General features: G+C 36.9%; 2 protein-coding genes across 2 annotated transcripts in view; one reads left to right on the top strand and one right to left on the bottom strand.

Annotated features, from left to right (window-relative positions):
• Nucleotides 1-18,571, bottom strand: part of EIF3H (eukaryotic translation initiation factor 3 subunit H) — a 76,366-nt gene extending 57,795 nt beyond the window's left edge. Inside the window, exons 1-2 of the mRNA XM_039342240.1 lie at nucleotides 18,414-18,571; nucleotides 7,491-7,647 (exon numbers count right to left, since the gene is read on the bottom strand). Coding sequence (XP_039198174.1) covers nucleotides 7,491-7,647; nucleotides 18,414-18,530 — 274 coding nt within the window. The 5' untranslated portion in view covers nucleotides 18,531-18,571. The remainder of the gene's footprint in view (nucleotides 1-7,490; nucleotides 7,648-18,413) is intronic.
• Nucleotides 18,572-19,520: 949 nt separating this feature from the next.
• On the top strand, nucleotides 19,521-22,906 carry UTP23 (UTP23 small subunit processome component). The gene is made up of 3 exons (XM_039342229.1): nucleotides 19,521-19,859; nucleotides 21,818-21,992; nucleotides 22,430-22,906. The coding sequence occupies exons 1-3, from the start codon at nucleotides 19,672-19,674 to the stop codon at nucleotides 22,808-22,810; spliced, it is 744 nt and encodes a 247-aa protein (XP_039198163.1). The 5' UTR covers nucleotides 19,521-19,671; the 3' UTR covers nucleotides 22,811-22,906.
• The last annotated feature ends 1,574 nt before the right edge of the window (nucleotides 22,907-24,480 follow it).

Genomic DNA, 24,480 nt, shown 5'->3' with positions numbered 1-24,480 from the left:
TGAATCATGAAAAATTAAATTGATGATAGCAAGAAACTCTGGACTAAAAAAAAATTTGTGGGTGATATATAAAACTTAGAAAATATAAAAAAATAGATGTTTCTTCTCATACAATTTTAAAGACAATTTTCATAAATAGGCTAACAATGTAAAAAGATTAATTAGGATAATTTTATGCATTACAGCTGTAAAGATGAGTCCTAAAAGGGTTTAATTATATACATAATGTACCCACATCCCATGATGTTTACATTAAAGTATTAAAAGAATATACTGGAATTTTTATGCCATGTCAAATTGCTTTTATACCCTCCTCAACAGCAGACTGTTATTGAGCTTAGAAACAATGGTGAAGGAAAAAAGAGAACAAAATTTGAAACTTGTCACCCTGACTGCAATATTTTCAATCCATAGGATATGAACAAACTGTGTTTAAAAGTGTTCCTTTCAAATAGACACAATTCTTTACTTTCAGATTTCGGCTTATAAAGAGATTTTCACATTCTTATTGCTACAGTTTAAACACCCTTTACATATTCTGGCAATGTCCAGAAACAAACTTCGGAAAACAGATGCAGTCTAAGAAGGAGAAAACTGAAAATCCAATGATGTTTCCAACACAGTTTAAAAATAAAAAATTAGCTAGCATGTTGTAGAGAACACTGGGGATTAACTGTTAAAAGAAAACTTTGAAGTTATTTCAGAGATACACTCTCACAATAAAATGTAATGTTACTATTGGTCTCCTCGTAACATGGATTTGTCTTTGTTTTTCCATAGTGAATAACTTGATAGAATTACCACTATTCATCCTTAAATATTATTATATAAGTAGCAAAGCTGATAGGAGATCATGGCATAAAGATAAAAGATCAGGAAGGCAAAGGGAGAAGTCAAACATAATGAATTATTTGAAATATTTATAATGTACTATTTTTTTAAAGGAAATATATGGTCACTAATAAAATCCAAACAAGGTTTTCTAAATATATCGAAGCTTTGAAACTTCTTCATTATAAAAAACTGATGTGTATTAAGATATAAACTGGCAATCAAGAAATGGGAGTAACAGCAGAAAAGTCTGTGTGATGTCGTATTAGGGTTAACATTGCAAGATTAGAATTTGAAGATGAGTTAATCCAATTCTCCAAGTCAACTTAACATACTAAATAAAAAAGTCAATCTGAACCACCTACACATGCATGGAAACAGCTTTTTCCAAAGAGAACTGGGAATCAAAGTCAATTGACTGAAATGTCAACTTTGAACCAATTCTCTCTTGAATCATCAAAACGTTTTTCCAGACAAATTTACATTGTGCTTTGTCTACATCTGCACAAGCCTAAACTATTCATCCTTTGTCTGAATATTAATGGGAGAAAAATGATTGTTTTGAAGCACAGCTTCCGTCTCACGGAAGAGAACATCTCCTTGAATTTGATACTGAAATCAGCAGAAACACATCCCAGTCAATAAGGCTCATTTCATTTAAAACTAGAAGAATCTGCTTGAAGGGACTGACAATAAAGTGTTGATCTAAAGTTAGTACAATAGGCTTATTATACAATTTACTGAAGGTGATAACATAAAACATGTCTGAACTTTAACAAATGAAAATAACTTCCTCTCCCTTCTGAATGCCTTATTTCTTGAATAACAGCACAAATGAAGAGTAATTGCTTTTAAGCTGGCTAACAATGCCCCCTAATGGATATTTAAATAACTATCTTACTTATAATAATATTGTAACCAGTCCCGGTGTTTATTATAATTCTGCTACAGTCTCACTTAATTACCTGAAACAGATTTATTTTGTACCTCATCAAGTAAAAGGCGTGCAGCAGATGAGCCAATTCATAGAATAAAATCTAATGGAAGTACATGAGAAAGTAATTCCATTGAAACCTTTTCCAGCCTAAAGGAACAACTAGAAAATTGAATGAGAATTTATTCCATATTTATTGTCTATTCTTTTTGAAGTAATTCAGAGTAGGTAAACATATGTATTTTTTAAAAGTTCACAGTGAGAAAATATTTTTTGTCCCTTAAAGAGTGCAACTGAAGAACCAAGCAGGGGTATCTTGCATTCCTTTTTATGTTCAGGTTTATCATTACTGGATCAACGAAAAAGAACATTAGATGCTACCTAAAATCAGGTTGTTATGTAACCAGTCACTATTGCCTATTGATGAGCAAGCAGTCTTAATTTTAATGACTCATTACATGCCATTTCCAGTCCATAACTGGCTCAAGTGTGCTGAAATGGTCTCAAATCTGCAACATCATTGTTCATCTTGCCTATTATTGTTGTTTGGCTTTCCAATTGTTTGTGATATCTTCGACTTGAGCTTTTTTTTCAAATAGATGATGTCTTTATCATGTTAGGCATTTGCCCCATCAGTGAGTTACGATCACTTCTCCAACAAATCCTTCTCTTTTCAATTCATGCAGAGCCAAGCAGATGACAGAATATCACTGTCTGTCTAAGCAATACAACAACAGATGTGAAAATGAGTATGACCCATCAATCATTCCCAAGAAGAGGCACAAAGTATCAGCAACAAGGCATCAAAATTACTGTGGCATAGCATGTATGCTTGTTCAGAAGAGCCTGTCTGCACAATCTATTAAGCACCCATTTTTGTTTGAGAGCTAGGGGAGAAGTTTTAAAAAGGCCGGAAGATCTCATACAGTGCTGAAATTCTTTTCTAGAACAATGTGAGAGAATGGACAGGCACACATCAAAATGCCTCTGCAAACTTACAAAGAGGAACAAAGATTACGGCAGATAACATGCTCAAAAATAGACTGCCTTTGATCAAGGGAGCTACACTCTGTTATCATGGCTGAGTAGTTGCTGAGAAGAGGCCTCCATGAATAAAGTATCTCTTGTACAGAACATGGATATGCACAGCATTTACAAGATACTAGTTATTCAATGCCAGGAGTTGTTAAATGCATCACTGAGCTTTGAAATCAACATTTCACCACTTATCTGACACAGCAACTCCATGTACATCTTCTTAAAAGTAAGTCCTATCTACAGGGATGCTGATTCTCAAATGAATCATATAAGATGTTGCCTGAAGTTACAAATGAAGTGACATTTTGGGTCTGGCGAGACTGAAATGATGATACTTTGTTCTATGTTCCATCAATCTAACTCTTTTTGTTGGATGTACAATTCCAAGAACTGTAGTTTGGCTGGGAATTCAAGGATGCAGTGTAATCTAGCGGGAAATTCATCAGCATTGATTCCGTAACAGTGGAACACAAAGCATTTATTGACGTAATTTTGCAAACTGAAATTTATATCCAGTGATATTTTCTGCTGCTTATTGCATTCCCTTTTCAGGCTAGTGGTATGGCAGAAACTTGATTTTATGAGCTTATTTTTCACACTGTCATATAGCTTGTTTTGGGATTTTTATTAATTGTGATTTTGGCAGTGAGTTCAGCTTCCTACCTAAAGGAATTCAGAAAAAACATACTATATCCTCATGAATCATCAACTTTTAATACTTTAGTATAACCGAGAAGTACAGTCTTAATAGCTCCTGTTCATTTATACATCTTGTAGGTCTCTTGGTATTATGTAATCTATTATTGCTTAAAAAAATGGGTAGGGGTAAGATTCATGCCAGTGAATAAAAGAATAATAGAGTTGGAAGGGACCTTGGAGGTCTTCTAGTCCAACCCCCTGCTCAAGCAGGAAACTCTATGCCATTCCAGAGAAGTGGCTATCCAGTGATCAAAATATACTTCACTGATCATTGTTGGATTTATGTAATTTATTCAAAGGTCTTGTTTTAAGGTACTGCACAAGGATAATGAATGGTCGATAAATTCAAATGCAATCCTAACAATTAAATCACTATGTCAGCCAAAACATTCATAAATCATCCTTGGTAGAAAGCCAAGCCCAATCCTGAAGTGCCCCCATTCTAAAATAGACAATGGATCACATAAACATAGAGGCATCATTCAGGTTCTTTCTGCCTTTTCATCACTGCCTCAGTGATTTTTAGAAATACTGTGTCATTAAGCTCACTTTAATTCAAGCCATTTGTCTGGAACTTCCCTCAGTTCCCTCTCATTTCCAGTAGTCCAGCTATGAAATGTATAAAAGGAGTAACATAAATCTAATATTTTTTTCAAAAAAATCTTTTCATCCAGAGTTATTATCCATTTGTTTGGAGCTTATAACTGTCTCTGAGTTCCAAAATGTTTAAAAATAGGGTGTTTTTTTAAAAAAAAAAAAAATTACAGCATTCCAAGAATTGCCATTGCTTTGTGGGACTAAAGCTCTGATGGTGAACCTATATGACACACGTGTCACAAATGGGGCTTCTGAAGACTCTGAAAATTGTGTGAGCATTTCTGTGTGATTTCCAGAGGCCCCACAAGAACAGAGCCCTTTTGTGCAACTTCCAGAGAAGGCCTCTGGAGCCTTTGAAAATTGCACGGGAATGCAGGGTTTTCTTGCATGACTTTCAGAGGGTCCATAAAGAGGAGCCCAGAGGAGAGTCTGGAGAGGAGGTCTCTTTTTGTCCATGTATGTATGTTGACATGACAGCAGACGAATTTTCTGAACTTTTGACATACCAAGTCCAAAGATTTCGCCATCACTGAATTAAAAAGGCTTGTCTCTTCATGCCACAAGCAGGGAAGCATTCACTACACTTTCTAGTCAGGTGTCCTTCAAGTTGTAGTCAAAGCATCCTATGAGCCCTTGTTCTCAGCTGTGTTTTTCCCCATTTCATGGCAAAATCTGCTTGGAAAATATATATTCATAAAAGCCCACCTATGTAAGCAAGGGCATGTGGTGAAACCAGAAGGAAGATGAAATAAGTACTGCATGGTCACAAAGATAGGTAAATAAATATATGATCTCATCCTAGATCATCCATAGATTGCTTTCAGACAATTTCTCCCTTTAAAAAAAAAAAGAAAGAAAATATTGGGTTCAAAGTGTAACAAAAAATATGGTTATGTCTTTAAAAGGACTAGAGTTTTCAAGTGTTTTTGATCAAAGTTGAAGAATTCCTTTTACTCATAGAGATGGGCTATCACAATTTTAACATATGTTGTTGCTAGAAATCTTATTTATGCTGCAAAATTGCAGGGTAGATACTGCCATTAAGTGGACGCCATTCTGGGTTACAGCTGAGCAAGGAGACTATGTTTAAGCGGCATACAAATGTTACTTACAGGGGATTATTATTTAAATATTTACATTCTGAAAATAAAAGTGTCAACTACAACTTTTTTCCCACTGATTTCTAACTGCTCACAAGGCAGTCTCATGACTTTTTTTTTTTTTTTAAGGAGAGAAAAGCTGGAAATGTAATTTCTTCTAGGACTCTTCTAAAGTATTGAAATCAGAAGTATTCCTTTAATAATCATGTCAAGTTGGCTTTGCTGACCTGGATTGCATTGCCAGAATATGATTAGATGTCTCGGGTCAATGAACGATTCATTTTTCAAAGATATTAGTTTTGACACTACAGTGCCTAAAATAAATTATCAAATGGCAGAGGTTTCTCCTTGTAAAGATTAATCTCCATTTAGATTCAAACTTCACAATTCTTTCTTTAAAGAGTAGCCTGAGTAGCACACACATGGAATTTCAATTATCATATTAGCACCATAAAGAATTTGTACCCACAAGCGATCAGGTCCACCACTGCTGATGTTTTGAAGTGCTATAGGTGAGAGAGGGAGAGATTTGCAAATCTCAGCAGAACTTGGCAATAAACCTCTAAGAGGTTTATTAAGCTTCCCTGCCAGAGATCTCTTTTAGAAATTGTTGGCTTTTCAATTTTCTTCAGTAGAGCTCAAGTTAGGCTGAATCCTAGAAACTTTCTTCTTTATATTGCCAAAGATGCTGGCATCAAAGTAAACAGTGTTTGGATCAACAACTTAAGATATGCTGACAATACAGTTCTGCTTGCCAGTAAGCATGAAGATCTTCAGCTCCTCATCAACAGAATCATAGAAATATCTGAAAAATACAGCTTGAAGCTTAACACCTCAAAAACCAAGATCATGGTCGTCAGCAAACAATCCGTTAATTTACCACCAATAAATTCAGAAGGAATACCACTAGAAAAAGTGGAAAGGATCACACACCTCTGTTCTAATTTACGTGAAAGCTGGGATATGACCGCTGAACTAAAGACAAGGATCGAGAAAGCTCGAACAGCATTCTTCAAAATGAAAAAGGTCTTCTGCAGTCACGACATCATAAGACTGAAAATCAGGCTTGTCAGATACTATCCTGCTCTATGGAGTAGAGAGTTGGTCTCTGACAGAAGGCCACCTGAAGAGACTAGAAGCATTTGAAATGTGGATTTACAGGCGGTTGTTACATATAAGCTGGGTTGACAAGATCAGAAATGAGAAGGTGATAAGCCGCCTGGGAAAGCCAAGGGAAATCATCAAAACAATTAAAAAACGAAAATTAGAATATTTCAGACATGTGATGCGACACCCAGAAAAATATGGCATACTCCATTTAATCCTCCAGGGAAAGATTGAAGGCAAATGAGATCCAGGCAGAAGATGATCATGGCTTCAAAATCTAAAGGACTGGTTTGGACAAAACTCAGCAGCACTTTTTCTTGCAGTTGCTGATAAAAACAGGGTTTCCAACATGATCGCCAACGTCCGATAACGGATATGGCACAAGAAGAAGAAGATATTGCCAAAGCAGAGTTAACATAACCTCAAATCTCTTGCTTGGTCTTTATCTTTGCTTGTCCTCCACTCAGCCAGGTTTTTAAGAGATGGGAAAAAATGTTCCTGCCAGAGATCCAAGATCCAGAAAGCTGGTGAAATTAGAATAAAAACTGCTAGCAACCCTAGGGGTTAATAACACCAGCAGCAAATATGCCAGTGTTATGCCTCATCCTTCTATATGTGACATTTGTAACTTTGATGTAACTAAGTAATGCAATGTGATATTTGTAACTAAGACCTTTACTCGTTTTCTGTAATATCCTAAAGGAAAATAGGTGCTAAGCAAGCAGCTGGGTTTCTCACCAAAAGCAATGAAGTAAGATCACTGCTGAGAGAAGCTGAAAGGGGAGATCTCAAAGGGGGGAAAAAACCTGCTTAGAAAGAACCAAAACAACAACACTATAACCCAAGCAAATTACCAGACTCTTCTCTGTGTTTTATTCTCAGACTTGACTGAGCTGACAAGAAAGTCAGTCTCAATAGAGAATGAATTAGGTAAAAATTGGCTGCAAGAATTCAGTCTGAATGCTACATTCCTGGAATATGGAATCACAATAATTATCTGTATATAACCAGAATTATTAGATCAAAATCCTTTATTACAATCGCTGACCAGAGATAGATACAGTTCAGCAACAGTATTACAGGGAGAAAGAGAGATAGGTAAATGTGCCATTGGCACGAGACCTGGGACTGACAAGGTAAGAGGTTTTTACTATTTTTGTACATAGGTTATCTTAAATGATTACCTTCATCAAAGTCAGCATCGTCTTCTGTATGCTGAGGGAATGGGAAGCAGTTGGTGATTTCAAGTCTGTCATCCACCACCAAGCCTAGCAGCACACCCTGAACTACTTCATTGCCTTGGCCTTCTTCCTGATAATGCTTGATGATCTTCAGCACCACCTGAAATAGAAATGTTAAATTAGGACAATTTTATTTAAAAAGGGAAACCTAGTTCATCAGTCTATTTTCCAACAACTATTTAAAAAAAACCCCTTGCTTAGATATGAATTGAATATTATATTATTCCAAGACTGGTTATGTATCATAACATACTTAGATGACTAATAAAACAAGGTAGTGCTTAAGGATCATAGAAACATTGCTATGGCATCAGATGAATATATCTGCATATATGTATTGGCAAAAAAATGGTAGGGAATTTCTGGAACTGAGGACAGCTCAGTAAAAAACAGAAATGACAACAATGGCAGAATGAAGAGCCAGCAAATATATCAGTTCTTCAATAGTTCCTCTCTGGACAAAGAGAGAACTTGAGATCACCCACAACTACTCTATGCAACTGCTTCTCATGAAGACATCACAAGACAGTGGTCTCTGGTTGATTTAGAGCTCCAGAAGACAAGAAAATAACTACTTTGCTCAAATCATGGATGGCGCCATTGAAAGGACATTAACTTTGCCTATATTATTTTCTAATCACTTTTGAAAATTGCTTGTTACCTGCTTTTTAGCTATTAGGCACCTTTGGCTGAACAGATTTACAGCATCAGGTGAGTTTTAATCCTTACTGAATTAAGTTTTAACTACAAATATGTATGTATGTGTATATATATATATGTGTGTGTGTGTATATAGACATGTGGAGAGATACAGTTATATAGATATACATAAATCTATCTATCTATCTATCTATCTATCTATCTATCTATCTATCCATCCATCCATCCATTTATGAATAACAGCAGAAGGGTCATTAAAACTCTGATTTTAGAAAGCTACAAATAAACTAAGGGTACAGATAAATTTGAAACAAGATTTTGGAATTAATTATAAAGAACCTTCCCCATGGGAAAATGTTTTTGTTTTGAATTATTTTTTTAAAAAAAACAAGATTTCAAAAATTAGACACTAGAGGGAACTAAAATTTACAATTAAAAAAAAACCCTTAAACTTGACTTACAATTACAGTACAAAGCAAAATATTTTAACACTGAGCACATTAAAGATATTTTTCAGTAATGAATCCAGAAGTTAATTTTAATAGTGTGTACCTCTATAGATGGATTGTATTTAAAAGATGTAATAGAAGAAGAACATGTTCAACTGACAAGTTCAAAATTAGCATGGAAAAATATATTACACTGGACAAACAAAAGAAACTGGTTATCTTAATAACTAAAACAGATATACAGACAATAAGCCAAAACAGCGAGCTGGATAATTTCCTATATTGGATTTACCAAAGATGCTTGTTAAATTTTTGAAAAAAAAAATGTCATGAGAGAGATTAAAAAAATAAAAACAAGTTTTACAACAATAATACTTATAGCGTCATATAACTATACCTATAGCGTCATATTGTCAATTTCCTCAACTGTTTTAAATTATTTCACCTTGGTTTATTCCACTTTACTAAATCATGAGAAAATGAGATGATGATCCCAGCCAAGTAACATAAGTCTGCATGTGCTGCAAAAAAATCTCTCCATTGTTAGGAGACGTTGTTTTTGTGCATTTGTGGTATGCCATATGCAAGAGAGGAATTCTGTAGTCACCAGGCTCAGGATCAAAACAAACACATCTAAAAATGTGGGAACTGGAAATAAATCTTCTGTTGCTAAATATTCATACTCAAGGTCTAAGTGATGCCCAGGGCATTCTGGTTTTCCATTTTTCATCCATTCAAAACAATCAAAAACCATTCTGTATTCAAAGAGCATCCATTCACCTGATGACTTTTAACAGATTCCCCTTAGATTTTTCTTTCTGCAGTTCTTTTTAAGTATTGATTTCCATTTCTGCAAATCTTGCCACACCCCTCCCTTTGTCTGCTGAAGTGGTATTTGGCTACGTAAGAAGTAACGAGCAACACTTTGAATTTGTCACTTTGTACATTTAGAGGAGTCAACCTGATACAGTCCAATCAACACCATGCAGTAGGGCTAGTAGATAACAGATAGTGGATGAACACTTCCAAAATTGATATTAAGAGCAACTCTAGGATCAGTTCACCTACAAGCATCTATGGGGAGATATTTTTTTTATACACACTCAAACATTATTTGGGAGCGTGATCTATATAGGTTAAAAAAAAATAACCTAAATGGAATTTAGGCCCAGAAAGACCCCAAATCAATAAGGGTGGGGAAAGCATTCCAAAATAATCCAATCACGAAGTTTTTGCTCCAGCATTTCAGAGACAAAGTTTCTGCTTGACTAATCATAAAGTAGAAGTTGCTTCATTAAACAATTTCTCCTCGATTTTAATAGGCAACACTGAAATTTTCTAACTTTAAGATGAGAAAATGAGAAATGTCATATGCTGCAAGAGTAATCCTCATAGAAACTGTGAAGATCCCCTACAGAAATGTTTCTGGAACGTGTGCCTTGGGAAATTAGTTCTTTGAGCTGCTAAGAAAATGAGTATCAGTATCATTATCACACAGTCATGAAAATGAACAAGCTAATAACAGCTTTGTCCAACCTGAAACCACCAAAGGTTTCTGAAATCATACAATCACTGAACTGGATAGAGCTATCAGGTCTTCAAGCCCAGTGCTCTCTACCCCCAAGCAAGCTATTCAGATCAACAACACACATCAGAGACAACCTTCAGGCTCTGTCTGAATGCATCCAGTGATGTAGATTCTACTACCTTTCTAAGTAACTGGTTCCACCACTTATAATGCTCATTTACAGTCTCAATCATTCCCAGCAACATGTTTAATGAAAGGCTGAGTCAAAACATGAAATTAAGAACTTCCTGTTGAACTAGGAATAGGAAATCATTTTGACTGCTTTTTTTCTTTGTTACCTTGAACCAGCAGAGTACAGAATTCAGAATTTGTACTTTTTTTTTGCATTACTGCTTAAAATATCTGAGAAATATTTACTGTACTATACTAAGATATCTCTAACTACTGGGTTGGATATGCAATTATCCCACTCCACCATTTTAACCTTAAGACATGCATCTTAAATAATTAAGCTGACAAATAGGCCCTTGTCAGACAACTCTACTATATTTTTATATGGTAGTTATCTGAAATAAGCTACAATGGCTGCTCCAAAATTTACAGCTGAGCACTGAACTACCAAGTCTAATAATTTCAACACCAGATCAGAACGAACGGTTGCTGGAATTGGGTATGTTTAGTTTAATGAAGAGAAGGACGAGGAGGGACACGATAGCAGTATTCCAATATTTGAGGGGCTGCCACAAAGAAGAGGGAGTCAAGCTATTCTTCAAAGTGCCTGAAGGAGGACAAGAAGCAAGGGATGGAAACTAATCAAAGAGAGAAGCAACCTAGAACTAAGGAGAAACTTCCTGACAGTTACAACAATTAACCAGTGGAACAACCTGCCTCCAGAAGCTGTGAATGCTCCAACACTGGAAGTTTTTAAGAAGAGACTGGACAGCCATTTGTCCGAAATGGTATAGGGTTTCTTGCCTGAGCAGGGGGTTGGACTAGATGACCTCCAAGGTCCCTTCCACCTTTATTATTATTGTTGTTGTTGTTGTTGTTAAATATCTCTCTTGGATCAGGGACTCTCCATCATACGGTAATTTTTTTATTACAAAGCTGAGGAATGAATACAACCCATGTTGGCAACCTATAGTTTTCAGAACTATATAGGTAGCCTTTGACTTATGAACACAATTAAGCCCAAAACGTCTGTTGCTAAGTGAGACAGCTGTTAAGTAAAAATTGCCCCATTTTACGATCTTTCTGGCCACAGTTAAGTGAATCACTGCAGCCATTAAGTTAGTAACATGGTTATTAACTGAATCTGGCTTCCCCATTGACTATGCTTGTCAAAAGGTCGCAAAAGGTGATCACATGACCCCGGGACAGCGCAACTATCACTAATGCATGCCAGTTGCCAAGCATCTGAATTTTGCTGCAATGGTTGTAAGTGTGAAAAATGGTCATAAGTCTTTTTTTTCCAGTGCTATTTTAACGTTGAATAGTCACTAAGTGAACAGTTGTAAGTCGAGGACTATCTGTAGCTGATTTCTTTGAAGCCAAATATTTTCGGAATTCTCTGCAGACAATGTCATTGTCAATTTTCCCTTGCTATCAGCCATTAGCCCAACATGGAAGCTGAATAGATCTGCTTCCTAGCATCATAACAACTGCCAAAGAGGCAGAGAGAAGTTTAACTTGGTTCCTCTTATTAAGAATTTCAAGGACTTTCTAAGTTCATTAATGATTAATGCAGCCCTTCCAGAAGGGATCAGACCAAAAAGGAACCCATTAAGCATTCCGATATTAATCAGCAAATATAAAAAACTTGTAATTCACTTTCAATGAAATGAGCTAATACACGTTGACAATGGTCGGTATTTTTTTGTAAGTAGTATTTCAATATGTAAACAGCTATTTCCAATTTGCTCTTTTGTTGCTTTTTACAGTTTGTTACAGGCATCAGCTTATTAGGCTTTAAAGGCTGGATAGACACAAAAGAAGCAGAGTCCAATGTAATATTAGAAATATTTCTAAACAGAGCAGTTTGACAGTGGAGCCAGTTACTCAAAAAAGTGGTGGTTCTCTTTACTGGATGTGCTCAAGTATTCATCAGGGATGCTTTAATTCAGATTCCTGCACTTAACAAGGAGTTGATTTGATGAAATCTATGTTCCTTTCCAATTCTATGATGCTAAGAATTATTTTTAAAATGGTTTTAAAATAGAGAAATCTATCCTAAACGCTATCTCCAAGTAAGACAATAGCTTTGGGAGAAACAAAGGAATTACAAGAGGACTTAGTCAACGGGCACTCATAAATATACATACATACACATACACACACAGATTACCATATATACATACATGCATACCATGTCACTGGTCATGTCTGGAAATATTCAAGAAACCATCATGGAAGACAAAATACATGTCTTTCAAAATAGTACTGCATTTACAACCATTTGGTTAATGATGGTGTAAAATTACAACAGCTTCAGAATAAGTGACTTACAACTCATCCTAAAAGTTACAACTATCACAGCACCCACACATTCATGTGATTACAATTTGGGTGCTAGGCAACCAGCTTGCATTTATTACAGTTGAAGCATCCTGCAAGCACAGGATTGTGATTTATGACCTTCCCAGCCAGCTTCTGATAAGTAGAATCAGATAGCTAGAAGGGAACTCCTAGTAGTTCCCAAGGCAGGAGTCCTTATAGTATCCCAGACAAATGGATGTCCAGTCTTTTCTTGAAACACCTCCACAGATGGAGCATCCACAATTTCCAGAGGCAAGTTATTCCATTAATTAATCGTTCTCGCTGTCAGAAAATTTCTCCTTAGTTCTAGATTGTATCTCTCTTTAACAAGCAGATCATAACCAATTGGGAAAGCCATAGTGACCTAACTGTGTGGTTCACTTAATGACTGCAGTAAAAATTGTCATAAAAACAGGTCTGGTCACAAGATGACTCAGTTAATGACCACATCATTTAAAGAACAAAATTCCAGCCCCAGTTCAATATCCTTCCTAATCACCAGTATTCTTCTACAAGGCTGTGGCTTCTGCTCTATAGCAATAGCAACAGCATTTAGATTTATATACCGCTCCATAGTGCTTTATATCAGTCTCTAAGCAGTTTACAGATTGCCACCAACAATCTGGGTCCTCATTTAATTGAACTGACCTCAGAAGGATGGAAGGCCAAATCAACCTTGAGGAAGTCAGGATCGAACTGCTGGCAGTTGTCAGAATTAGCCCAAAATACTGCATTCTAACCACTGCCCTATTTATTCCCTTCCTTCACAGTTATAGTTTGGGAATGTCTCCATGTGATTATGCCACCTAATTAATAGGAATTATAGGAACTTGCTTTACAAATCAAGGAAGACTTTGGATAAATATTATTAATAAACAAAATATATACATATGTAATTATGTGATAGTCCATTATTAACATGCTCATATTACATAGGGATTTTGAAGCCAAAAAAAGCTTGGTTCACTAAGTTCACTAAACTCTTGTTTTTAAGACTTGTTGAACAAACTTCAATTAAGTTCAAATAAAGTTTAGACATCAAGGAAGTCATAAAATATGGTTTAAAAATCACACATACAGTCAGAAACATTATTCTGCTTAGTGAGATATATAGCATATGCCCAATTAGAAGAAACTGGGCCAAAAAAAATCAGCGATAAGTTAAAAGTTGTGTTTCTCAACTTTAAGAACTTTAAGATGTATGGATTGCAAGTCCCAGAATTCCTCAGAAAGGCTGAGGAATTCTGGGAGATGAAGTCCATATATCTTAAACTTCCAACGGTTGAAAAAGTCTGAGTTAAAGTATAACTGTTATCCAAAACTATCAGGTTACAGCAGTTATATCACCCAAGAGACATAAGCATTAGTATTGGTATCTCTTCAAGCCACCAAGCTTCTGCTTTACCATCTAAGGAAGATACGCACAATATTTCAGGAATAACAAAGAATAAGAATTTCAGCCATCAGTAGCTGCAATCTCTTATACTCCTGGAATGCCAGATTCAGTATTCATGAGTGACTGCTACTTGCCCATTAAAACATGACTGTCTAGGTTCCCAGTATCTCCATTCATAACTATTTCAAAAAGACAGCTAAGTGCGGTAACAGTTAACCTTACCATCATTCAACAAGCCATTTTGCAGATGGATTCTAGCTGAAGTTCTAGTGTCATTTTAAATTTAGAGAAGAGACCCTGAACAGGAGGATAATAAATTTTATACACATATTTGATCTTCAGAAATTATTGATCTGAGGGGGAATAAAAGCAAGTGACTATATCTGAATCATCCACTTCATGAATTGTCAATGTGAGTATCCCATTCTCATCTTAGGCATTTTTCTAAACTTGGAAAATACATTTAAGACATTGGCTATGCTATTTTTCTTTAAACCTAACAGCAACCTAAATTCTGAAATAGTTGCCAATATATTAAGTTATGATGAAACGGGATGTCTTTTTAATTTCTGTATTCAACCCTCTCCCCTATATGGTCCTAAATCAGGATTCCCCAGTCTAGATGTCCTTTAAATCAGTGTTCCCTTTCTAGCTCCACAGACTGGAGGTGTTGGGGAAGGGAGGGATGGTTCCATGCACAACCTGGACTCAATACATGTGCAAATAAAGCTTCACACGCTCGCCCACCATTCCCAATAGGCTAAGAATCAGTACTGATCTGCAGCCCAGGGGTTGGAGTCTCCTGCTCTAAATGTGTAAATTCCCCATGAAAAAAGGATTTTTCTTCTTTTATTAACTCAAGCAAATAAATATCAACATAAAGGCTGAAAGAACACACATCTTAAGATTTAGTTCACATGTAACACAAAAGCAGTGTTCATGAAACATGAATATGCTGCAGTAATTTATCTAAAATATTTATAAGCTGCTTTTTTAAGTCAAACTATTGGTAGCTTTTAATATATACAATGCAATATTTTAAAGTAATACATCACTAAAGTACAGTTAAATAGGCAAGTATGATAAGCTATAATAAAAGAGTGATTACGTTTACAATCAAACCAATCATGAGAATCTATAATCATACCCCATACAATAATCCAAGAAGATATGGGTCTTTATAGCCTGCTTAATTGACTTCAATATTACAGTAATGCACATGCCAACTATGGCTGTTTGAACACTAATGACCACAGCATCTTCATAGCACAATCCAGCCATTCCTGGTGTGATTTCAAATCTATTCTTAATATTTCTGTTTTTTTTTTTAGCACAATGATAGCTTGATGACTCTAGAAAGTGCTGGAATCACTAGGGAAAAACAATCTAGAAAACATCCAGAGATATTACCTTGAAAGATTCTGTCTTGCCCTGGCCACTAAAAACTGTCCATCATTGACAAGGGAGCATTACTTCATCAATCTAATCAGTACAGGGAGTCCAGGACTTATGTTGTTTAGCAACCATTCAAAGTTATGATGGACCCTGAAAAAGTAACTTATGACACATATTCAACATTCTGATAATTGGGCCCCACTCTGTAGTCACATGACCGCGTTTTGGGCACCCTCACACATTTACAACTATTTGCGGTATCCTGCAGTCATGTGACTGCAATTCACAACATTGTTGCTGGAAGCAGGCATTTATTTCCAGTTTCCAGCAAAAAATACCCCACAGCAAACAATGGGTTGGTTCAACAATTGCTGAGTTTGCTTAAGGACCACCAGAAAAAAGCTCATAAAATTGGACATGGTCATGTGATGACCTGTTTAATGACTACCACAATTTAGCAATCAAAATTGCAGGCTCAATTACAGTTGGAAGTCAAGGACTACCTGTATGGTTTAGATTCTTCTTCCATATTTACATAGAGTGATGGGCAACTCTGCAGATAGACATGGTTCCTGAATCTCTTCTTTGTTATCCAGGGACCTTTGTATGATGCTGCTAAGTTGCAGGAGCACCATACTGAAAATCAATGCAATGGTTTCCTGCCATTTTAAGAAAGGCAAACATGAAAGTGCAGTGTAAGTCTTGGAAAAAGTTTAATGTAGAAAAATCCATCTCCTCAACACAGAAACAATGGAAAATTCTGGCCATCCATCACTTATTTTGCATCATTATCATTTCACAAACAGCCTTTGCTTCCTTTCAAATGTTTACTTTAGTCTACTCCAATCTTAAAATCCCTCTTACTACCATACGTTTTATTATCAATAGTACACAAACGAACAGCTTAGTGAAAACAGCAACCTGATAGAAGCATACAATCTTATATAAGCTATGGTTTAACTAAACTCTCCCACCATAGTTACCCAGAACTTGTACCATCCTAGCAGAATGGTCTACCTTTGTTGTATAATGTATTTAAAACATTATTATTCATACCATCTTTCACCTATAGAATCTCCAAGTGGCTCTTAGAAATATTGAATTATTTAGACACCAATTAATGTATTTAATAGCATAATTCTATATGCAGAACTGTGTTTAAAGTCTAGTTAGACTACGGATGGAAAGCCTAGATTCAAATCCAATATCAATCATGGAAACTCACTGTGTTTTATTTGGCCAATCACAATTGTGATCTAGTGAGTATATGACTCAATTAATTGAACAAATAACTCAACCTACCACATAGGGTTGTTATTTTGACAATAACACTGAAGTGTTATTGCATAGGGAATACAGTATCTTGACTTTCTAGTGGAAATGCAGGATATAAATCAAAATTAATTGTTACAATCAGCCTAAAAGATATATTTTCTCCACAATTAATTCTTTGTTAAAGGTAAGAGAGCTATGGGGAAAAATAAATGCTCTGCCTTGATGATGTCTGGAAATTCAACAGAATTACATCTCTGTTTTTAAGATTTAAACTAAACATTTTAAAGATACCAAGTTATGTACAAAATCCTGAAATATGTATTAAAGCAAAATGCTAAATATAAAATTTGTTTACTTCAACAGAGTTCCAATGTTTGTGAGATAGTGCAGTTTTTCAGATTCAAAAGAAAAAAGATGCTTGGAGTGTCTTTTGCAACTCCTTAAAATTTGCTGTATCTTTTCCTAAGTGTCTTCTCCAACCAATAGGCAAGCCCTGATAAACACATGTTGGTTAATACTAATTTATTTTATAGAACCAAGTTTCACACTGATGGGTTTTGGTCACAACAATACAAAAAGGATATTGAGGTCCTAAAACAAGTGCACAGAAGACCTACAAAGATGATAAAGGGCCTGGAAGCAAAATTATATGAAGAACAGTCAAGCACTGGATATGTTTAGCTTAACAAAGAGAAGACTTTCCAAGGACTGCCAGAGGGACAAGGGCAACCATTTATTTTCCACAGCACCTGAGATTAGAACAAGAAGCAAAGGGTGAAAACTTGTCAGAGGGAGATCCAAACTGGAAATGAGGAGGAACTTCCTAGCAGTGAAAACCATTAAGCAATGGAACAGCTTTTTAAGTTTGCCTCCAGGTGTTGATGGATGCTCCATCACTGGAGGTTTTCAAGAAAATATTGGACAACCATTTGAGCCGTAGTGGCACAATGGTTAGAATGCAATATTGCAGGCTAATTCTGCTGACTGCGACTGCCCGCAGTTCAAGTCTCACAGGCTCAAGATCAATAAAATGAGGACCCAGATTGTTTGGCATCATATGCTGACTCTGTAAACCACTTAGAGAGCACTATGAAGCACTATATAAGTCTAAGTGCTATTGCTATTTGCAGAGATGTATGAGGCCTCCTGTCTTGGGCAGGGGGTTAGACTAGAAGACCTCCAGGGCCTCTTCCAACCTTACGAGTCTATAATTCTAGAAACTTGACAAGATATGTTTTATCAGTTTGCTGAGTAAACTATAACTGAGTTCACACAACACTCTAAGCCAATGTTTCTCAACACTTGTCACTGGTTGGGGAATTCTGGGAGTTGGAAGTCCACCCACTTTAAAGTCGCCAAGGGCTGAGAAACACTGCTCTATGTTGTAGACCAAATTTAATAACCTACAGATCTTCACACAGCATGCTACAACGTAAAACAAGCCCACCTCATTTAGGCTTGGTGGGGTGGGTGAATCCTGCAGTTTAGCAAGGGCCGGATTGTAACATCATCTCTCTCAAGGCACCTCGTGTCAAGAAGGGCTGCTGCCTTTTCACCCAAGATAATGGGGCTATCAAAGCAGGATGCCCATCCCATCCCACTCCTGCCAGGTTTCCCATTTCGCTTACCAGCCCGTCGATCTGCACTTGCTTCACCGTCGAGTCCCCAGGGCCCGATTTGGCTTTGGCTTTCCCGCTAACGACTGCGGAACCTCCGGCTCCGCTTCCTTCCTTACGAGACGCCATGGCGAAAAGAGGCAGCGAGCACACTGTCGGGAAGGAAAGAAGAAGGGAGCGTGCTCCAGACAAAATCTTCCGGGTAAGGGACTGGAAACACTATCCCGAAAAATAAGGTTCCGCTTGAAGAAGCCCAAGCGTCAGTAAGCCGGCACTGGAAATTAGAAGATTGGAAGGATCTATGGAGTTTCTCAGTCATGCAGGTCATGGTTGTCCCAATGGTGCTTTTTCAGGAGCGAAACATCTTCAAAGAAAAACAAGAAAGTCCAGTTGTCTCCTGAAAAAGCATCTTTGGGATACCAGCCGAGGGGGGCTGATTTCTCAGGAAAGATGCAATAGGAACGGCTCACAACCGCGTAATATTATTAATACGGGATGCGATAAAATCTTGCTAAGAGTGGAAAATCACTTAATGGCATTCAAATCAATCGATTTGGAGTACAACGTTTCGTTTACACGATTCTGTTAGTTCACTTAACCAGTAGTCCTCTGGGCCCATCAGCCTTTTAAAAATGATTATGAACTAAGAAAAAGTTTTAAGGGACAGCCCTTTGAATCCCCCCACTTGGTCCTCCGTATATTGAAATTTCAAGTCCCCGAATTCTGTTCTAGCATGGTTATAATTATTTTATTCCTTTTGGAATAAAAAATTTGCTTTTGCTGCAAGAGGGGAGGCCGCTACACTTCAGAAACGAATCTAAAGGATATCGCTGTTACCCTTGCAATGTCAGAGTCAAATTAAGAGCCCAGTTTTAGATAATGTATCTGCTCCCAATTGCCTGGACAATAACATACAACAGAATGAATAAAGCCATCCACTAAAAATACCAACATAATTACTCTGCTTTTATTACCAACAGAAAGTTACCTTTTCAACTTTATTTTATTAAATATAGAATGCATTGTGGATTTTTTTTATGAGCAAGTTAAAACTTTCTGCGCCCAGTAGCTGCTATCCGAATTTTTGCAGCCTGGTTCTTAGTTCTTGTCAGAACTATTTCCCCACGTGTTTCAGGCAGGAGCATTGCGCATGCGTCGATGTGGTCTCTCCTTCCGTTAAACGATCCAACCAAACTTCCGGTTAAAGGAAGAGACGGGTGTATGCTTTGTGAGGTTGTTTTTGTATGTTTATTCTCCTTCGGCTTCCGTTATGAAGATCACCCGGCAGAAGCATGCCAAGAAGAACATAGGTTTCTACAAGAACAATTTTGGTTTCCGGGAGCCTTTCCAGGTGCTGCTGGACGGCACCTTCTGCCAGGCTGCGCTGCGAAACAAGATCCAGATACGCGAGCAGTTGCCGGGTTACCTAGCCGGAGCCACGCAACTCTGCACGACGCGGTGAGGGAAGTGGAGGAGTTAGTGGGGGGGCGCACCTCGATTGGCTGAGAGGAACAAGTGACAGGAGCGCGAGACGGTGCTACAGAAACGCGCACGCGCGCTCTGTTCCTTTGGATGGGTGGCCGGCGGGGGCCACGCGAATTCTTCCAGCAGCCTGGGATTGGCTGATGGAAGAGCTCTGCGCAATAGGGGCGAACTCGCAGAAGTCCTTGCGAGGCAGCGGGGGGGACGGGGATCATGCGCAGATTCAGCAGCAGTCACTTTTGGGAGGATGGGTTAATCAGTGTTTCTCAACCTTGACAATTTTAAGGCATGTGGACTTCAACTCCCAGAATTCCACAGCCAGCAATGCTGGCTGTGGAATTCTGGGAGTTGAAGTCCACATGCCTTAAAATTGTCAAGGTTGAGAAACACTGGGTTAGATTATATACCCATGGGACATAGAATAGAATAACAGCGTTGGAAGGAAGGGACCATGGAGGTCTTCTAATCCAACCCCCTGTTCATGCAGGAAACCCTATATCATTTTAGACAAATAGTTCAATCTCTTTTTAAAAACTTCCAGTGTTGGAGCATTCACTGCTTCTGAAGGCAGGTTGTTCCACTGGTTAATTGTTCTAACTGTCAGGAAGTTTCTCCTTTGTTCTAAGTTGCTTCTCTCTTTTGTGTTCTCCTTTTACCAGATGTTGGTAGTTTTGGCTATGTTAAAAGACAGACAAAGTATAGATGTTAATAACAAAGGTGCCTATGTTGGGGACAAGTGTCCAAACAATCAAGAATGTGGAAGCAGTATCAGGCTGCAAGTTGTGCAGAAGCAATGGTACTTGCCTCTTGATGCTCCTTCCATCCTTGTCTGTTTTGACATCTACCCACCCTCACCTTCACAAGGACGTTTCTGATCAATTATCTTTTACTGTCCCCGTCCTACTTTGTGAGGCATAATGAGAGTGGATGATAAATTTGAATTTCTTTATCCCATATATAGCAAATTCTACCATTTAGGCACGGGTGTCAAACTCGCCACGTCACGAGACGTGTTGTGATGTATTGTGACTCTTTTTGCATTGCCGGCAATGGGGTGGGCCCGGCTTCGGTATGATAAAACTGGCCTGCTGGTTTGACACCCCTGATTTAAGGGCTCAAGTGGTGCTCCTATTTTCCCCAGAGCAAAATGCTTTGTTGTTACAACTATCCTGTGAGATACTTTGGGCGAAAAGAGGGTGACTGGGCCAAAGTCACAGAATGATTAGTAGATAGTATTATGCTATGTTACTATGTTGCATGCTATGTAACACATTGATTTCATATCAATTACTTGATGTCCATTGGACATGAGCAACTTGTAATTTCAAATAAATAAAATGTCCTTGATACATGTTCTTTATTTAAATATTTACATGTCACTCATCTTAAATAAAACTCTAAGTAGTTCACAACCCAAGAATAAAAAACATGTATAAATAATAAAAGGAAAGCAGTAAAACCAAAACAGATGAAATAAGTCACGTAATGAAATCATATTTGATTTTTTTTTTCATTTTTGATGTATTTGTGTCTTTCAGTACATACACATATGTATTTAATTTCCTGGGAATATATTTAATTTCCTCTATATATATTTTAAGAAATTTCATTCCATTTTAAACTATAAGAAATATAGGCAATCATTGCCTAGTGATCACTTGTTCAGCAACCATTCAACATTACAACAATGCTGAATAAAATGTATGGCCAAGCCTTGCAGTTGTGGCTGTTGCGGCATCCCCTGCAGTCATGTGATCATGATTTGGATGTTTATCTGGAGTTAGTTGGCTTCTGCCTTAATTCCAAAAAGACATTGGCACCTGCCATTTATGGTCAGATTTCCCTATAGATGTAGACTTTTGATATAATTAGACTTCTTGTTAAAAATACAAAATAAAGTGTTGTGCTTTTTTTCTCACCATATTTCCTTTTAGATGTGTGCTAAAAGAATTGGAATGCTTGGGGAAAAAGTTATATGGTGCAAAACTAATTGCCCAGAGATTTCAAGTTCGCAACTGCTCTCATTTCAAAAATCCAGTGAGTGGTTCAACCTGTCTATTATCCATGGTTGAAGATGGTAATCCACACCATTATTTCATAGCTACACAGGTAAATTTATTTCACTTGAACATATTTGAACAAAATGCGCTATTTGTGACCTGCACTAAAAATATTCATTTGTATTCTTCTACATAACCTTGAATAACTGTGTTATTAGACTTTGTTCAGATTTCAAAAAAAAAAAAAAATCCTCTTGCTACAATGAATTCATTACTTCCCAACTACTTATTTTTAATTGTTAAGATAATTTGCTGTCCTACTTGTGTTACATTTACATATAGTGATAGCTACTTTACAGCTGTAACACATACAATCTTAGGTCAATTATATATTTAAAAAAGTTTAATTACATTTTAGTAAAATCATGGGCTGAGGGAATATAATTAAAGTTTCTTATTGTTCTGTGAAACATATTGTGTAGTCTGCACTCACCTGCATTTTGTAATAGACTCTTTTTGTTTGTGTTTTACTTTTTAAAAAAATAGGACCAGCACCTGGCCACAAAAATAAAGAAAAGGCCTGGAATCCCTCTGCTATTTATAATTCAGAATACAATGGTTCTGGACAAGCCTTCTGCCAAATCTTTGGCTTCAATACAGGCAATGCATACAAGCCAGCTTATTCCGGACCACCATAAACAGACCATTGCATTTCTGAAAGAGAAAAAGGGTCTTGTGAAAACTTCAGAACCCAAAAAAAGGAAGCGGAAAAGGGCTGCTGGACCAAATCCTCTCAGCTGTCTGAAGAAAAAGAGAAAAACTGAAGAATCCCAACAGTCTTCCACATCTAAGAAAAAGGGAAACCGGAAGCGCAGTAAAAGGAAATCAGACACTACAACTGCAGCTGTCCAAGATACAAAAGCATAATGTTATTCTGAAAATTCGATGTGCATTTCTATTTTGTGGACTTTGGATATGTAGTTAATGCTGTTTGAAAAATAAATCATACTTTTAAAAAAAAAATAGTTTACCATGTATGTCATGTTGGTGCCATGGGGAAAAAGAACTCTTCAGAACAAACTTTATATAAAGAGGCTATGAGGTTAAGAAGTTTGGTACTTTTCAAAACAGAAAGAAATGTGAAGAGGATGGCAAAATAATCATTATATGAAGACGTCACCCAGGTTAAATTCAGGATAGGAACATGCTACTAAGACTGCAATGGAAATAAGGCAGATTTTTATATGTTCAGGGATAAGAAAAAGCATTCTAGCCAGCTCTCTATTCCCCCCACCCCAGGAGTTCAGGAGAAGCAGCTGCTTTGAATTGGTTGTTATTTCAAATGAGAGCAGTAAAAACTACATTAATCCACCTTTGATTTACTTTGTGTGAATCAAGAATCAGGAAATGCACCCATATTTTTGTGCTTCTTATGCAATAAAATGCAGTTACTTTTAAGATCTAGGAAAAACAAGCTTGTTTTAAGCATCCAAGCTACCACACAGTTGCCCCTTTATGCTCTGACTCACATTTCTCCCTTCAGATTTTCCTGGACTAAAATAGCTTATAAGTGTGTTTTCTTCATTTAGAGATTTTCATATGATAGAATATTGTTTTAACTTCTACTGATTCTTTGGTGTGGAGAATATCTCTTGTGTTCTGGCAGTTTTTTGAAGGATGGTGCAGAACTTATTATAATGTAACTGATTATAAATAGTAAGTAGTATTCCTATTTTCCACATTTCAGTGCTAAACGTTAATGAGGTCAGCCTAAGCAAATGTGTGTTTGAAAAAGATCCTAACTAGAACCATAATGCCTATCTACAAATGTAGCATTCCTACAGTAGGAATACCATGTAGAATACTGTTACAAGAGCTGGAAAAGCTGCAGAAAAAGAAAGATTAAAAAACTGAACAATTCATTCTTGACAATTTAGAATCAGGCCAGCTTTAATTAAATTAGGCTACAGTAATGATAGGCCACTGTTCTCCAGATGTTTTGGAATTCAGCTTCCATTAGTTCCAGCCAGCGTGGCCAATGACAAGGGAATATGGAAAGTTTGGTCTAATGTATTTGACCAAATACCAAATTCTTGACATTTGAAACATCTGGAAACTGCCAGGTTCCTGCTTTTATATAGTATATATAGAAAATCTACATGCCTTTGTTAAAATGCCAGGTTTTTGAGATGTAAAAAAAATTAAGCCAAGATAAATCACTTCAGAATTTTTTCCACCTTTAATAAAACATATCAGCTGTACAATTCAATTGAAAAACACACTGAAAATGTTTACTGGGGGAAAAAATAATAATATGGTTGTATAAATGTTCACATTTATGAGTGACTCCTATCAAATGCGTTCAGCTGTTCTAGTAGGATTTTTCTGACATTCAGTTGCCTCTTGTAGCAAAAGCCATGGTCGACAAAAAGTTTACAAAGCATCAAAGGGATCTCATTGTTGGAAGATATCAGTTAGGACAAGGGTACAAAAAAAATCCCAAGGCATTGAATATACCATGGAATACAGGGAAGACAGTCATCAAGTGGAAAAAATATGGCACAACAATAACATTACTAAGAACTGGATGTCCCTCC

The sequence above is a fragment of the Crotalus tigris genome, unplaced genomic scaffold (assembly GCF_016545835.1).
Source record: "Crotalus tigris isolate CLP2741 ecotype Arizona unplaced genomic scaffold, ASM1654583v1 scf7180000017550.10884619, whole genome shotgun sequence".
In the NCBI taxonomy this organism is placed as follows: Eukaryota; Metazoa; Chordata; class Lepidosauria; order Squamata; family Viperidae; genus Crotalus; species Crotalus tigris.
This window is presented reverse-complemented; position numbering and strand designations above follow the sequence as displayed.

What these genes read in the sequence shown, in the direction of transcription:
- UTP23 (XM_039342229.1), top strand. Translation starts at nt 19,672, where the DNA reads ATGAAGATCACCCGGCAGAAGCATGCCAAGAAGAACATAGGTTTCTAC. An exon ending in ACGCAACTCTGCACGACGCG is followed by an intron (nt 19,860 to 21,817) that starts GTGAGGGAAGTG and finishes ATTTCCTTTTAG; the next exon opens with ATGTGTGCTAAAAGAATTGG. An exon ending in ATTATTTCATAGCTACACAG is followed by an intron (nt 21,993 to 22,429) that starts GTAAATTTATTT and finishes TTAAAAAAATAG; the next exon opens with GACCAGCACCTGGCCACAAA.